The 17777-nt window shown below is 42.0% G+C and overlaps 1 protein-coding gene across 2 annotated transcripts in view; it reads right to left on the bottom strand.

Moving 5' to 3' along the window:
- Positions 1–17777, bottom strand: part of ASB4 (ankyrin repeat and SOCS box containing 4) — a 65247-nt gene that overhangs the window by 21168 nt on the left and 26302 nt on the right. For both annotated transcript variants that reach the window (XM_081146295.1, XM_081146296.1), the window contains exon 3: positions 2701–3191. In XM_081146295.1, coding sequence (XP_081002421.1) covers positions 2701–3191 — 491 coding nt within the window. The remainder of the gene's footprint in view (positions 1–2700; positions 3192–17777) is intronic.

Below are 17777 nucleotides of genomic sequence, written 5' to 3'. Positions count from 1 at the left end.
AACATCCTTGAAGCTGTCCTTGACTCCTCTCTTTTTCTGACAGCCCACAAATAATTAATCAGCAAAGCTCACGGACTCCCTCTTCAAAACATGCCCCGGATCTGACCACTTCTTACCACGTGCACTAGGGTCTAAACCACCCTTATCTCTTTCCTAGATTATTGCAATAGCTTTGCCCCCCTAGAGTTATTCTCCAACAGGCTGTCAAGAGGATCCTTATGGAATATAAATCAGACTATAAACTCAAAATCTTTCAGTGACTTCCTCTCTCATTCAGAGTAAACAACCAAGGACATACCCATGGCCTACAAGGCCACATATGCGGTCTGTAAACCACCCTCGTATACGCCTCTCTGACTTCTCTTCCTCCTTACTCACGCCACTCCAGCCACTCCGGCTTCCCGCTCCTCCTCAAGCATGCTTAGCTGGCGGCTGCCTCAGGATCTTTGCACCTGCTTTTGCTTATACCTGGGATGCTATTCCTCCAGGCCAGGTATTCACATGACTTGTTCCTCCACATCCTTATTTTCTCTAATTACCTTTGTAAACAGCACATATACAAATACCCTGCCTCGCTCCCCCAAAAAGGCATTCTCTTATTTTATATTGCTTTACTTTTCTCCACAGCACCGAACAAACAGATCAGAGTATATTTATTTGTTGTTGTTTTTTCCTGTCTCCCACTAAAGAGTATATTCTATGAAGGCCTTTTTTTTGGTTACCATTGTTCATTGCTCTATCTCTAGCTCCTAGAACAGTGCCTGGCACATAGTTCAGTAAATATCTGTTAAAATAAATATATGAATGAACTTAACCACTTATACTCTGTGACTTTTGGAAAATATCTCAATGCCAGTACCTTTTAAAAGAAGATAATGCCAGTGCCTATCTCAGAGGTTATTATAAAAATAAAATAAAATCTGTGCCCTGCCAGGCGTGGCTCAGCAGTTGAGTGTTGACCTGGGAACCAGGCGATCGGGGTTCGATTCCTGGTCAGGGCACATGCCCGGGTTGCGGGCTCGATCAATGACTCTCTCATCATTGATGTTTCTATCTCTCTCTCTCCCTCTCCTTTCTTCTCTTTGAAATCAATAAAGATATATTTAAAAACAAATAAATAAATAAAAAATAAAAATAAAATAAAATCTGTATAAAGCCTATTTAGAACTTAACAAAGAACATTATTGTAACATTATTATTTATTTTTGTTTTCTTCATTATAATCATTTGGAATTCTCTATAAAAAATTTATAAAGTTCCAGAACATTATGAGTATTATATATAATGCTAACAGGAAATGACTTAATTGTCCATTAAAATACTGGCAACCAAGAAAAAATCCCTTATGAGATCACAAAATTCACTGACGTCATATCTACATCTGAACATCCCCTGGTTGTCCATCTGGAATTTTCCCTGACTGAGTGCACTCCCCTTAAATTCTTTAGTAGAACCTTTCTTCCAACTAAGCCTTATAGTGCTAGACTTTCGATCAGTTTCTGATATTTTACCAAGGAAGGCAGAACTGGCTGTGAACTTAGGAAAACTGTTGACTAGCTTTCTGTGGCCCTACATTATTTAATTGGTTTATACCTGAAACTCCTCTGCTTCTTGTTAATTAATTTTTTAGAATGAGTGAGATCCTAGGTATGGGGCCATGTGAATTTATTTTAAGGTGAAATGCATTTTAGTTTCCAAATTAATTATCATCAACAACCTAATTCCTCTGTCATTTACTACGGCATATTAAAATGATCTCTTTATGTGTTTGTGTCTCCCACTAGATTCTAAGCTACGTGAAAGTAAGTACCAGGTTTTAGTCATATCCGCATTGTTAGCATCTGGTCCCTGCTAACCCATTAGGGATTATCAATAAATACTGTTAAAAATAAAGGCTATGCAGTATGATATTACAAGAAGAGACACTAGCACCAAGTGATGTAAGGTTGAATCCTGGCACTGCCGCGGTGTGAGATCAAGCAACTTGCTTAACTACTCTGTGCCTCAGTTCCCTCCTTTATAGAATAAGGATAATAACATTATTGATCTCATAGGATTGCTATAAGACTTAAATTTAGAAATTCAAAATGCTTATAACAGTGTGCTTAACAGAATTCATTATATATAATAAACATAATTATCAGTACTCAATAAACATCAGCTTTCGCTAAAGAAAAAATTGAGTGACCGGGTCGTGTCACCTGATTTCCAAGCAGGCTCGGTCATCTTCAGCTGAGACATTCTGCTGGAGAGACGGCAAGTGCCTGCCTGCCCAACACCACTCGCCTCTCCTGCAGACCCAAAGCGGCCTCCTGATCTCCCGCAACTCGGCCCCTCGGGAAGCCACGGCCGGTTCACTGGTGCTCACCCAGGACATGGAAGATCACCTGCCGCCCTGCGATCAGGCCCTGATCGCAAACACACTTGGCCCAGGACGAGGCAGCTCGAGCGGGAAGCGTCCGGGGAAGGTCAGGGAGAGGATGGGACGCGGTTAACCCGAAGACCCAAGCCTCCGGCTGGAGTCACTTGGAGGGACGCAGGGAAGGTCAGGGAGTGGATGGGACGCGGTTAACCCGAAGACCCAAGCCTCCAGCTGGAGTCACTGGGAGGGACGCAGGGAAGGTCAGGGAGAGGATGGGACGCGGTTAACCCGAAGACCCAAGCCTCCAGCTGGAGTCACTGGGAGGGACGCCGCCTCACCTTATGGAACTGGGGGGGGTATATGCGGGCGGCCCCGTGGTTGAGCAGGAGCTGGTAGCAGACCTCGGGCTGGGCGGTGGGCCGCACGGAGGTGACCTTGAGCACGTACTGGATGGCGGCACAGCCGTTGATGTCCATGAGGTTGGCCTCGGCGCCCGCTTCCAGCATCATGTGCATGAGCACGTGGTCGCAGTTCCAGGCCGCCTTGTGCAGCGGCGACTTGAAGTCGTCGTCCCTGGCGTTGACCTCGGCGCGGGAGTCGAGCAGCAGGCGGCAGAGCAGGTGGTGCTCGCGGCTGTACTCCTGCTCCTTGAAGCGCAGCGCCCAGTAGGTGGCCACGGCCAGCGGCGTCTCCATGCGCGCGTTCACGCTGTCCACGAGCGCGCCGTGCGCCACGTAGAAGGCCGCCAGCTCCCACAGGCCGAAGTGCGCCGCCGTGTGCAGCGGCGTCTCCTCGTCCTGGTTGTTGGTCTTCATGTTCACGTTGGCCCCTAGGGGGAGAGCGCGGAACCAGGTGTTTATTTACATTTATTATTATTATTTTTAAATATGTCTTTATTGATTTCAGAGAGAGGGAGGGAGAGGGAGAGATAGAAACATCCATGATGAGAGAGTCATTGATCAGCTGCCTCCTGCACCCCCCACTGGGGATCGAGCCCGCAACCCGGGCATGTGCCCTGCCCGGGAATTGAACCCCGATCTCTCGGATCCTGGGGGGGATGCTCTACCACTGAGCCACGCCGGCCAAGCGCCGGGTGTTTAAACTTATTTTTACATTATACCCGAGGACTCGCTGCTTCCCCTTTAACCTGACTGCCGCGCAATTGCCCGCTCTGTCCAGTTCTCTGGCTGGGCCCCCGCTGCAGCCGCTCCCTTGAAACAACAGCGCCACCTCCTGGACGCCCAGCGAGGCGCTGGGCGGGGGCGGGGTAGGCTGCGGGGGGAGCGGAGAATGAAGGGCTTTAGGCTGCGCGTGGATCTCGGTTCTTTCCCTTAGGTAGGTTGGGAAATACGAAATGGTTCCTGCAAGGAAGAGCTTTTATCAACAAAGTAGCAAATGTCACCGAAAAGAAAGCTTATATCGCCATCTTCGAAGCGCGTACAAGTTGCTTTACGAATCATCAGTTTCTCTGCATGTTTCACAAAATCGTGTTTTTCTTCTTTCAGAGCAGAAAAGCCTGAAAAGTTTGGTCCGGGAAAACTTGAGCGGTGTGTGTGGCCCAGCCCCCCAGCCCTCCGACTGAAGACGGACGGACAGACAGTCCTAAAGCCGGCCAGGTCTGTGGGGCTCCCTGGGAACACGCCTGGGGGAAAAACAAAACCCACAATCACTTTGACCTCCAAAGTAGCCTGAAGGTCATGTTTTTCAATGAAAGCCGTGGAAGCCAGTATAATGGGAACACCCACTGAAAGAAAGACGGTGATTTAGAGACTGTAGCATCTTTGATTTATGGCTAACAACAGCTGTTGGATATACAAATTTTTAGTACTTGGAAAGCTCCTTAGGAATTATTTAATGCAACCCAGTTATGTAGCAGGCCAGGAAACTGAAGTGAACTTTATTTTTCTGGTAGGAAATGGTCAGCTTGAGAAGCTGAAATTTTCCTTCTTTGCCTAATTTAATGGGGTGAACCAAATGACCCCTAGTGGGCCTACTCTATTATCGATTCTATTGGAAATTTATATAGCTACTTCAAGCATAAATCTGGAGATACTTAATATATTATTATTATTACTATGCTGGCAACAAATATTTATTAAGCACTTACTGTGTGCAACATTCTGAGCTAAATGCTTTTCATCTCTTGCCTCACCGAATCTTCCTAGTATTCCTCTGCAGTAGGTGCAAATTTTACCCTAATTTTACAGCTGAAGAAATTCATACTTAGAGAGGCTAATCATCACACAAGCTAAGAACTAAGAGGTTGGAAAGCAGACAGCCTGGCTTCAAAATCTCTTACCACGGTGCTATTCTTTCCATTTCATTACTTTTCTAGAAGAAAATTTGTCTGGACTTTACTCTTACTTGGTATTTGAAAACTCAAAAGTAGTATGGAAATCATGCTGCATTTTGTTAATTTAAAAAATCTCTTCTCCATGTTTTGCTCCTTTCTGCCCCTCTTTATAGCGTCTCCTGATCATATGGAACATATCTGAGAAAGGAAGCACTCCCACAGGCGTGCTCAGTGTCCGGTACAACATCACCCCCCAGTGAGGTTTCGGAGAGCACACTGCTCTGCACACTGAGGCCGTCAGCCTGCTAACTCGCAGGACGCAGAATCGTAACCAAAGATTGTCACTCACGGGGCCCTCTGTGTTCATCGGTATTCTGCCCAGAGAAGCCTTGGGCAGACCTCCTTTCGGGTCAGCCCTTCTTTTCTCTGCAGTGCAGTGCGATGAATGAGAATGTCTTCCCAGAAGCCACATTCACGGTCACTTCACACGCTGGAGCGTTTCCAGGAAGGAAGGGAATCCAAGGGTCAGGGTGAAAATTTTACAGGCCAAATCAGAACAAACCACATTCTTTATTTTTAAATGTACTTGGACATGTACAACTGACCCTTGACCTCTTGGTACAACTAGACAGTCTGCGCAGTCTCCCCTTCTGAATAGATCCTTATTTTTATACTTCTGAATTGTGTATTTGAGTGCCTTTATATTTCCAGGGAATATATAAAGTAGGATCATTTGACCACTTTCTAGTTTTAGATGCTGTGGTTTATTCAAGAAATTAGAGACTGTAAACATAAATTCTTGGGAATTTTTAAAAAATGATTTTGTTACTGCAGAAAGACAATGTATGAATGTCCTAGAGCTGGGGTAACAAAGCAGCACACACTAGGTAGCTCAAAATAACACAAATGTATCCCTAGTTCTGGAGACTAGGAGTTGGAAATTAAGGTGTGGGCAGGGTTGGCTCCTTCCAAGGGCTTTAAGGGACAGTCTGTCTCATGCCTTCTCCTAGCTGGTGGTGATGGCAGGCAATCTTTGGTGTTCTAGTTGTTCCCTACCCCTGTCAGCATTTGGTATTTTTGGTCTATTTAATTTTAGTCGATCTGGTGGGTATGTAGTAACATCTCTTTGTGTTTGAATGTTTGTTTTTCTAGTTAACAATTCTGTTAGCCATATTTTAATATTTTTATTGACCAACATTGCCTTTTGTTTGCTATTATAAGCATTTCCATGTTGTTATATAATCATTTTAAATGTCATTTAAAAATAACTATGTAATATTCCATAGTGTGAGTTTACCTTACTGTTGGGTGTAAAGATTTTTTTCTAAAGTTTTGCTCTTATGACTAATGCTACAATTAATAAACTTGGGTGTAAATTTCAGGATTATTTCCTTGGTATAAGTTCCCCCCAAAATAGAATCATTAAGCTGAACTATCTGAACTATTGTAAGGGCCTTTATGAATAACTGCCAAATGTTATATTTATATCTCTCTCATTGATATGGAAGAATGCTATTTCACTCACCAGCGTGTTGCTATATATATATTTTTAAATGTTGCTTGTTTAGAAGTAAAAAAGGGTCTCTTTTTTAAAAATTTGAATTCATTTCATTATTAGAGTTTGAATACTTTCTCTGTAATTATTAACAAGTGGTATTTCTTCTTTGGCTAAATATCCAATTTTTTGTCCTTTTATACATTGAAGGCTTTCTGTTTTGTTTACATATACATGAGCCCTTCATTAAATTAAAATGCAATCCCATGCTTTCATAATTGTTATAAAAGTTTAAACCAGTTTATTTGGACTTTCTTAAGATGTTAAATTTAGATAGTCAAATTTAAAACAAGTTTTTTTTTTAGATACTAGAATCCACTCCTCTCAGAGGTTCCAAAACTATCTAGATTAATTATAATTTAGCTTTATGTAGATTTTTTAAATGTTTAATATGAATTGGATTTATCTGGAACTTATTTTGGTGTAGACATCAACTTCGGAAGAACTGACATTCTTACAATACAGAGTCTTTCCAGACAAAAACATGGTTTCTTTCTCTAAAAGGTTTTTTTGTTTTTACATTATATAAATTACACACACACACACACACCCCAATTTTCTGCAGTAATTTTTATTCTAGAGGAGCAGGGTAGATTATTTCTGAGGCAAAGTAATGTTTAATGGGAGAAAGCATTTCATGAACCTTTTAATTTATGAAAGATGGTTCCAGAAGTAGTCCGGAATGGTAGCAAATGAGGCTGATAAAAATTTTAAGTTCCACTGCTTGATAAAAAACAAGGACTTTTCAGATTTCATCTGTGGGCAGAGGAGACATGGATTTGTGTGCACCAAGAATGGGACAAAGAGGGGAGATAGGATAAGAATTTGAACAGAAAGTGGGGGCTGGCCATGGGAAAGGTACCTGGCCAGTGAGGCCAGGCCCAAGGGCGAAGATAATCCCGAAGCCAGGATTCCTGAGCGACACAGAGCCAGACAGCGCTGCGCCCCAGCACTGTGTCACTGTCTCCTTTCATTGTCCCCCAGTAGAGAATAATACCACGGATCCTGGCTATGAGATCTTACATTTTCTTATTTCTTTCCAAAGAAAATGAAACTGCCCCCAGTGCCTGTGGTTAGGTTGGTGGATCGTGGCTCCCTCTGCTGGGCTTTGTTACTCCCCCAGGAGACGAGTTGGCCCTCAGAGCCATCCACGTTCCCCCAAATTCTGTTACCTCCAAAACTACATGATACTGGGAGCAAGAGGAGGCCTCTGTCACAACAAAAACCGTCACCATGCTTGCTTTAGTTTTCTTTTTTCCAAGATTAAATTTTGCAGTAAAAACCCAGCCCATTTCTTCTTTCTTTCCTCCCTTTCTCCACGGAGATAATTACTAAAGTTGATTTTTGTCATTCCCTTGTAAACTTTTGTTCTTTTATTTCTCATATATTTATCCATATACAACATCTGTACTATAGTTCTGTGCTCTTAAACACCGTGTGAGTGGTAGCTCGCTTTTGCAATCTCTTTTGATCCGGGACATCATGTTTGGAGAAGGGAGTGAGTTTTTGTTTGTTTGTTTCAGTTGCTGAATAGAGCTATTGCATAATTAAGCTACAGTGTAAACCTTCCTCTACTAAAGATAGTTAAGTGTGTGTGTTTTTTTTAGCTTTTTCGTAATAACAAATACCTTTCAAATTGTGTAGGAGTTTCTTGAGAGAGAAATAGAATTACTGGGTAGTAATGTATGAACATTTTCAACTGTATTGAATTACACTCATCAGTGCTTATATCGATTTATATGTACATCAGTACATTTCCAACACTGGATACTGTCAAGCAGGTTACTGTTTGTCAATTAGATGGTGTGAAAGGGTATTTTGATTTAGCTTGCATTCCCCTGGTTACCGGTAAAGCTGGGAGTCTTCCCATATGTTTGCAGGCAACAAGATTTCCACCGGTATAAATTGTCCATTCATAGCCTCTGCCCACATTTCACTGGGGTGTTTGTGTTTTTCTTATTTTTCAGGATATAAATAAGATCATTACTGAGAAAATAATAAAAACTTTATCGAAGTCAAAAGACTTAATTTAAGTAAATGGCAAGCTTTGCTATGTTCATGGATAGGAAGATTCAATATTACAAGGATGGCAATTCTTCCTGAGTTGATCTACAAATTTAATGCAAAGAAAACATTATTTTCTCCAAATCTGCATGGAATAAAGAGCGAATCGACTTTGGAAAAAAGTGAAAGGAATGAAAAGGAAAGAAGAGATGGTGAAGAAGGGGCACTTACCCTACCAGATATCCAAGCAAACTTGGATTAAAGCACTGTGGTATGGATGCACAGAGGCACAACCAGACCAATGAAATGAAATAGAGAGCCTAGAAACAAACCTAGTTACAAAAAAGCATCTGTAATGACAGATGGGGCAGCACCAATCAGCGGAGAAATAATGGACTCTTTAATAAAAACATTGGGACCAAATACTAGCAGTGTTATAAAAGCACAAATTTGAGTTCATGTGGGAGCGGGCACGTGTGTGTGTGTGTGTGTGTGTGTGTGTGTGTGTTAAATTTCAGGAAAATCAAAAGCAAGTGAAAAGCTAAATAATAAACTTCTAAAATATAGACTTATCCAGAGGATCACTTTGTAAGTTCTGTAAATGTCTAACTACGATGCTGTACACCTGAAACTAATATAATATCGAATGTCAATAGTAGTTGAAATATAAAAATAAATAAGTAAAATAAACATGTAGGAATTGGGACCGGAGGGGAATGGGCAGCCCTTCATATTCAGTCACTGTTTACTAACTTTTAAAAAAATTTATCTTTATTGTTGAAAGTATTACAGATGCCCCCCTTTTCACCCCCAATGACCCCTTCTGCTCCACTCCCGCCCCCTCCCCGGGGCCTTCCCCACACTATTATCTGTCCATGGGCTATGCGTATATGCATATAGGTTTATTGCATATAAACTTCCCCACCCGCTTCCCTCTGAAATACATCAGTCTGTTGCATGCTTCAGTGTCTCTGGGTTTTTTTTGTTCATCGGTTTATTTTGTTCATTAGATTCCACATATAAGTGAGATCATGCAATACTTGTCTTTCTCCGCTGGTTTATTTCGCGTAGCACAGTACTCTAAATTTTATCTGAGACTTGTGTTAGAACTGTTTGTTCCAGCCCTTTACTAGATCTAAAACATTAGGGTGCTATCTTCTTGAATCCTCTACTTCTTTGACCTCCCCTCCATCAGTTTACCTTGTTTGTAGCTCTCCAGTAAACCTGAGTGTGTGGACAGTGTTGATGGTTTTCACTTCTTTGTTAGGTCTTCCAGCTATAATGTTTTTTGTTTCTCCTTTCTTTGTGCATAGCTTCCTTAAACATCCTACGTTGCAGAGCCCACCACCTCTGTTGGGGGACACGCTCTAGATTTAAATTATCCCTTGACTCAGGAATGTACCTTCTTATCTGACCTAATGCCCCAGCACAAATGTCACTGGGCATTGATTTTTCCGCAGTTCTACATATAAAGTGTTTCTTTTAAGGAATGAGTTATCTTACCACATGTTCTGGATTCTCTAGGGGTTTTACCTTTCCCTTAAGCAACCTACACCTTTGGTCCCAACTGGCCCAACATGGAACATTTCACCCATTTTTGAAGTGCTCTCATCTCAAGACTGGCACTTATTCTGCAATTATTTATTCTGTTTTTATTCCATGTTAGGTACAGAGAGACATCCGCGTATAAATGATCAAGAGCCCTGCTAGCATATAACTTACATACTAGTTGAAAGACAGAAAACAGACACACAAGTACATATGTGAGAAGATAATTTCAGATAGTGACAAATACAGTGAAGAAAATTAAACAGTTTGTAATGACAGTGATCATTAGGGCTGGCTCCTAAGGAACTGACCTCTGGGAGTAGCCATGAAATATCTGGAAGAAAAACATTCTAGGTGGAAAGAACAGCACGTGCAAAGGTCCAAGTGGGGGGACAAGCATGGCATGTTCAAGGAACAGAAAGAAAATGAGGGAAAGAAGATAGAGTATAAAGTAGAAGCTACACGTATGATGTTCGACCCTTTAGGCCATATAAGAAGATTGGGTTTTATTATTTCACTTAAAGCAATCTATTTGAATGTGACACTTCTTTTTCTTTCTTTTTTATGTCTTTATTGATTTCAGAGAGAGGAAGGGAGAGGGAGAGAGTTGAAACATCAGTGATGAGAGAGTCATTGATCGGCTGCCTCCTGCATGCCCCCGACTGGGGATCGAGCCTGCCACCCGGGCATGTGCCCTGACCGGGAATCGAACCACGATCTCCTGGATCCCCAGGTCGAAGCTCAACTGCTGGGCTGAATATGACACTTCTTAAAGTTTGTAGTAAATTTTTAAGTGAGGGCACCTTTTGGCAAATTTTCTAAGAACACAAACACCTGAGGCTATTTTTATATTGTCATCCTACATTAAAAACAATATTTAAAGAGTATAGAATTCTTGGGTAATTTTCTCCACAATATTCTGTAAGTTCTACTCTTTTCTGATACTGAACATTATGAAGAAATGGAAGTCCACGATTGTTCCTTTACAAGCAATCTACTTTATATTTATTCGCTTGTTTGTATACTTTTACTATTTTTATTGTTGAAATTTGACATTTTATTTAAGATTTATCTAGGCTTATGTATTTTTAAATTTTATTTTGCAGGAACCACACCTACTCAATTCATCTCCACATGAATGTGTTTTTCTACACACACAAAAATTGTTTCTACCCTGTTTTGACATATTGGTCATATTAAAAAAAGAAAGCATGCTTTAATAATATACTGGAGACTATAAAACCTCTTTTTGCTTAGCGTTCATCACCCAACAATTATCGAGTTATGGTCATTGAAAAGAACTCTCCTCTCACGATTTTTTAAATCCTAATTCTCAACTGCATGTGTGAAAGTGTAGCCAATTACACATGGCTTCCTTTTTAACACCACCTTAAAAATGTACGCTTTTCTTAGAAAAGGCACTGAGACGGGGTGAAAAGTATTGAGTCTCCTTGGTTAGAGTGGCCCCCAATATGTGTGAGAACATAAGGAAAAGTGGATTGTTATCACTGGTTGTAATAGTAAAACTTGGAGAAGGAACTTGAATCCATTTATTAACTTGAGGTAGGAGTTTAGAGTCTTCATTAGCTCCCTGTTTTGTCAGAGATGTCTCCATTCTCAGCAGCTTAACTTCACCTGCCTCTGTTCAAAACCGCACTTGTACAGGCTTTTGTGCATGTAAAAGCACATTTGTTCAGCATTCCTTTGTGAAAATATTAATAACGTCTACTATTCTTCAAGCGTTCACTCGGAGTTTTACATATATTGTCTCGCTTGTTATTAACAATAAGCATTCTTCAGAAACATCTATTATTCGAAGATTAGACATTTTATCATATTCAGGGCCTTTCATTTTCTGCGTGCTCTGGGATTGTTTCTCGGGGCTGCTGCTTTGTCAAGGATGCAATTCTGTGCAGTGTCAGGTTTGTTATTAACTGTCACCAAAGCATATTTTCAGTTGGCTGCTTTGTTCTAGTTTCAATTTTGCCCTTTCAATCTACAATCTATGGCAAATATATTGTCCTGTATCTTTCAGTCTTGTCTTAAATGAAATCTTAAATGCAATACCGTTTCCTCTAAGGCCCCATTTCTCTAATTCTCACATTCTCCTGGGTCTGGAGCTGAGAACTACCCTCTTCTAGATCAATCATGACTCTCTCCCCCTTATGTGCAACCCCTCATCCGGGAAGGTCTATGTCCCCCGTTGAGGTTACTCTTGCTCCCTTCTTATCTACGATCTCGAAAACTCTTAGTCACTCTCCGTTTTTCAGTGAAGACATAGGTATCTGGCTCAGTCTCTCTTTCATCTCTGTCCTGACATCAACTCGAAATACTTCTGCAGATGACCCATCCAACACATTTGCACTCGGAATTCCGAAATCTGGGGCAGACTGTATTACCATTTCCAATTACCTTGTTCCTGTTACCAAGCAAGGGCTCACTGCCCAACGTCCATAGAAGACAATATACTATGGCACCTGTTTTTGAGAAAATAAAAGAGCTTTATTGCAAGGTCAACTGGCAAGGAGACAAAAGGCAAGGCTCAAATCTGTCTCCCCGACCCAGAGTTTAAGGGGTTTTCATCACCGGGTCTTTCTGAACAATGAACCCTTTGCTTCCGTGCAGACGTCCATATGCCCTTGCTTAGGATGTTTCCTTGACCTGCAAAGGCCTTAATTTTTTTTCTTTGACTGATTAACTTTATTTATCCTTCAAGGTTCTGTGCCATGTCTTCCAGAAAAACTCCCTGAACCCCCAGGCGGTGCTACTTGCCTCTCCACAGTAAAAATATTATTATCACTCTAAGGAATAACAAATTTGGGTGTCTTCTTTCTCATGTTAAGATCTTTGAGAGCAGATGCTATTTCTACTTGTCTTTGTGTCCCTTGTGCCTGGTACTTTCATGCATTTGACAAATGTTTGTTGAGCCCCTACTTGGACCACTACTGTTCTAGGCTCTGGGAACAGCATAGTAAATAAGCCAGACAGTGTCCCTGACTTCATGGAACTTACATGCTAATGAAGAAGACAGACAAAAGATGTAATATATATAACTCATCTATATATATTATATTTTACATATATATATGCATGAACAGGTTGTGATGTTATATAAAATAAAGGTGAGTAAAGTGATGGAGAATGATGGGGGAAGATGACACTTTTAATGCAAAGACTTTCTGAGGATGTCACCTTGGGGCAGCAGGGAAGTAAACTATCTGAAGACAATGGGGAAAGGCTTTCCTGACCAAGGAAATCGCTGGAGAAAAGACTCTGAGGTAGGCAGGAACAAGCTGGGTGAGTTCAGAAAATGCAACGAAGGCAAGTGTGATTGACAGAGGTGAGTAACAGAGGGCGTGGTAGGAAATAGCATTGGTGACGCAGCCAGGGCTCGGGCACTGTCGGGCTCCAAAGGTCACAGAAAGACTTTAGGCCTATTCTAAATGTGAGGGAGGCACTGGGAAGGGAAATGATCTGATTCACCTTTTGTAAAGATCCCTCCAGCTGGCTGTGAGGAGGGCGGGCTATAGAAAAGCCAAGAGCGAAAGCAGAACAATCCTTGAAATCCCTCTATTGCGGCCCAGGGAGAAATGCGGGCTGGGTGCTCCCAGGGTAAGTGGTTTGAAGTTCTCAGACTGGAGGTATATTTTGATGGCACCAACGTGTCCTGGGCCGGGGGGCGGTGAGGGGTGAGGGAAAGTGAGGAAACACGGATGCCTCCTAGGCTTTTGGCTTCAGCACCTGGAAAAACAAAGCTGTCCTTTATTAAGATGGAGAACACCAGGCAGGGGCAGGAAGGCCAGTGCCAGCCTGGATGGACATGGTAAGTCGGAGTGGAGACGGGTTTTTATGTGGCTGGATAGATGAGCTGGCTTTCAGAAGAGAGGGTCAGGCCAGGACACACAAACCTGGGAGTGAGCACCACTGGGTGACATTTGAATCGATGGGGCCAGATAAGGTCACCAGGATGAGTTTCGATGAGAAAAGTGTATCGTCACCCGAGCCCTGGGACCCACCAACTTTTAAGCCTGGAGAACTGAAACAAATCCAGGAAACAGGACCGAAGAAAGGCCACTAAAGGCATAGAAAAGAGCTTGGCCCTATAAATGCTATTAAACCAAGCCTCTTTTTCACATAGTCTGTTCTCATAGCAAGTTTCTTCTTTGACAGCTACCTGTATTTTTAAAAACATATTGAAACCATGAAGCAAATATCACAAACTCTTTCCTTCTGTCTCCTGAAGCAAATCTTTTTCATATCGAAGCTTATCGCTCAACTCCACAGAATATTGTTTCTCACCCCCTGGGATAGAGCTTTTTTCTCATAGAGCCCATGTTTATTTATTCGTATGTTTGTTTTTAATTTACTCAACCTACAGGAAAAGGTATCTTTCTAGACGTGAGCAATCCAGATGCGGGCACTGAGCTCAGTCACCTTATAGTTATTTTATTTTTTATCTTTTTCATTCCAAAAAAACCCCCACAACATTGATTAAAATTCAGTAAAATAACCACAGATAAAACTGAATAACTCAGACTTTGTAAAATACCCTATTGTACTGCTTCGTGCTAATCTTGTTGGGCTCATAAAGTCAGATGATATCTTATGAAAGGGATGGTGTTTATGCTGAAGAAAATGAACGCTGTTGTTGTCATTCAACTGGAAATAAAAGGTTAATCCTAGGAAGATTCTTGTTATTATGACTTTTTTTTTTCCTTTCTTTTTTTTAAGGCCATGCATTTGGAGAAAGTGAATAATGACTTTTTCTTCTACCCAGGGGCAAAATTCTGCCTGTTCTGGACTCAGAGCACCGGTGGCCGAGACAGCCTGGGGGTGGAGGTGAATGGCCTGGCCTCACAGGGGCAGGCCTGGAATGGGACAGGGGCGTGACGAGGTAGGAGTGGGAGGGACACCCCACCGGGAGCGGGAGCAGGTGGGACACGAGGTTAGCAGACACCAATCGCACGGGAAGGAATTAGTCAAGCAACAGTGGGCCTTCCCTTTTCCAGGGCTGCAGCACAGCAAAGCAATGACGATGAAGCCCTTCTCTGGAGCAGCCAGCACTCTGGACCACGAGGGAGGATTTCTTTAGCCCAGAGGGATCACCTGGGTTCCTTTTATTTTTTAAAAAGGAATTTTTTTATTGATTTTTTTAGAGAAAGAGGAATGGAGAGGGAGAGAGAGAGATAGAAACATGGATGAGAGAAAAAAATCAATCAGCGGCCTCCTGCATGCTCCCCACCCAGCATCGAGCCCAAAACCCAAGCATGTGCCCAGACACGGAATCAAACCAGCAACCCTTCAGTGCATCCTGGAACAACACCCAAACAACTGAGCCACACCAGCCAGGGCACCTGGGTTCCTTTTGCATCCAGTGGCTTACAGTGAGAACTATTGCTTGAACAGAGGTAAATCACTGGTAGGAATTCATATCATGAAATGGGACTTAGGGGGAAAGAGTTCTGCTAATATAGGGGTACCTATGTGTGATAGTATCTATGTCCAAGATGATGAAACTAGAGGTATGATTATATAAAGGTTTAGGATGTCCCTTGAGGTTGATGGAAGAGGGAAATTCTTTCCCTCAGCTCCCTTTGCATTTCTGCCTTTATCTCAGCTCATGACCTGCTTAGGTTTCAAAGAGGCCATGTCCCCTTCAAACTTTGGATGGAATTAATCAGAGGACTTCAAATTCTTTTGTCTGTTTCTTGCAGAAAGGCAGTTTCAGAATTATTGTGTCCTGAGTTGCCAAGGTAACGTTCCTTCCCTGTGGGCCCGTGTGTCTTTCATAGACTCCCAGTTGGACCTCTTTTACCATCTTCATACTTGAGAGCTCTCTAAGACAGGTGGTGACTAATCACCTGAGAATACAGGATCTTCTCTAATTCCTGACATGTTGAATGCTGTGAGCTGTATTCTCAATGGACATAGACTGATAAAGAAGTTGAGCAGAAGGAGAATCTGTGCACCCTGAAGCCCAACACCGAACGTTGGCCTCAACCTGCTTTACTAAGTCCTGGGGGAGCCATCTGTCCTGTTGTCTTTAAGAGGGTATCGGATGTGGCAACTCACCAAAAATGTACATTCCAGTCCTTTCCTTTTCATGATGTAATACGTAGAAATTTTATTCATTCTTTGGTTTATAGTTTGTTCATATATTTAGTTTATATAGCTATTGTAAAAGGTTTTTTGTTTTTGTTTTTTGTAAGTTTTACCGTATTTTTGTAGATACTTAACAGTAAGTAGATGTATATTAGTCTGGCCTGGGTTAGTGCAGAAGAACCCTGTTATTGGCAAAGAAGTCATAATATCAGTGAGACAGTCATTCAAGTCATCAACTAGGAACCCAGAAGGAGGAAGCAAAGAGACAAAACTAAGGGGAGTAGGGGAACCAGCATAAAAAGAGGTACAAGGAACTGGAGTCAGTATGACATTGAAGAACTGGTCAGGTGTAACTGAGGCCATGATGGTCGAAAAGGCAGAAAGTGAAAATATGGGGGAATATAAAGGGCCAAGATGTGATCATGTGGGTGGGTGGTTTACCTAGAGGGAGGTGAATGTTGTTAGAGTTGAGGAGGTCTGGGAGATGTGAGGGTGACTTTGGATTGGTAATCTATGTCAAAATTGAAACCCACCCTGGGTGATGGGACTAGGGAAAAAGACCAAAACTGAGATGCAGGTGACCAAGTCCTCAGTAGGAAACAAGTAGCATTATAGTAGATTACAATGCATACAATGGGAAGAAGGTGAGTGTGCTGGTTTCTTGTGGCTGTTGTAACAAATTACCATACATTTAGTGACCTAAAACAACATATTATCTTCCAGTTCTGTAGGTCAGAAGCCCAACACAGGTCTCCGTGGCCTGATGGCTGATTTTATGTGACAACTTGGTTGGGCCCCGGTGCCCAGATATTTGGTCAAACATTATTTTATCTGGATGTTTCTGTGAAGGTGTTTTTTTTAGGAGAAATTAACATTTAAATCAGTGGACTTAAGTAAAGCAGGTTACTCCCCATAGCATGGGCAGGCCTCATCCAATCAGTTGAAGATCTGAATGTGACAAAGACGGATCTCCGCTAAACGAGAGAGAATTCTGCCAGTATATTGCCTTTGACTGGAACTGCAACTCTTCCCTGGGTGGCCTGCTGGTCTACCCTGCAGATTTGGGATTTTACTTCCATAATCTTGTGAGCCAATTCTCTAAAACATTTCTCTATTTCTCTCTCCCTCTTTCTGTTAGTTCAGTGTCTTTGGGAAAATAACACTGACAAATATTGTGGGCTAAGATCAAGAGTTAACAAAACTGTGTTCCTTCTAGAGTCTCTTTATAAGAATTGTTTCCTTGCACTTTCCGGCTTGTAGACGCCGCCCACGTTACTTGGCTCATGGCCTCCTCCCTCCATCTTCAAAGCAAGCAATGGTAAGTAGAGTCTTTTTCACATAAAATCTTTCGGACCTTCCTTCCATAGTCACATTTCCTCTGACCCCAGCCAAAAAGAGATTCTCCAATTTTAAGGAGATAGGCCCACTCAGATAATCCAAGGTCATCTCCTCATTTCAAGGTCCTTAATTTAATTATATCTGAAAAATTCCTTTTGCCACATAAGGTAACATTTTCACAGATTCCAGGGATTAGGACGTGGACATCTTTGATGGGTCATTATTCTGCCCACTACAGTGAGATAGACTGTGCCCTCGGTTGGGGAGGTGGAAGAATGATTGATGTACATATTGCTAAACGCAGTTCTTGCTGCTCCAAATGTGAATTCCATTTCTAACTATATGCTCCAATTTCATTCTTTTAAGCCAGTATTTCTGTTCTGTGATATATTAGTACTGTAAGGTGCATAAAAAATAAGGCTCTGTGGTTAACCAAGTTTGCGTATTCTTCGTGCCTTTGTATATTTGCAATTCACATTAACATATGAAAGGTTCTGAGAAGCACTATGGTGAGGAAATCTGTCTAATTTCATTTGGGTTTTCCCCAACGTATATGACCAAGGAACACTTTTTGT

The sequence above is a fragment of the Miniopterus schreibersii genome (genome assembly GCF_964146895.1).
Source record: "Miniopterus schreibersii genome assembly, chromosome: 9".
Lineage (NCBI taxonomy): Eukaryota > Metazoa > Chordata > Mammalia > Chiroptera > Miniopteridae > Miniopterus > Miniopterus schreibersii.
This window is presented reverse-complemented; position numbering and strand designations above follow the sequence as displayed.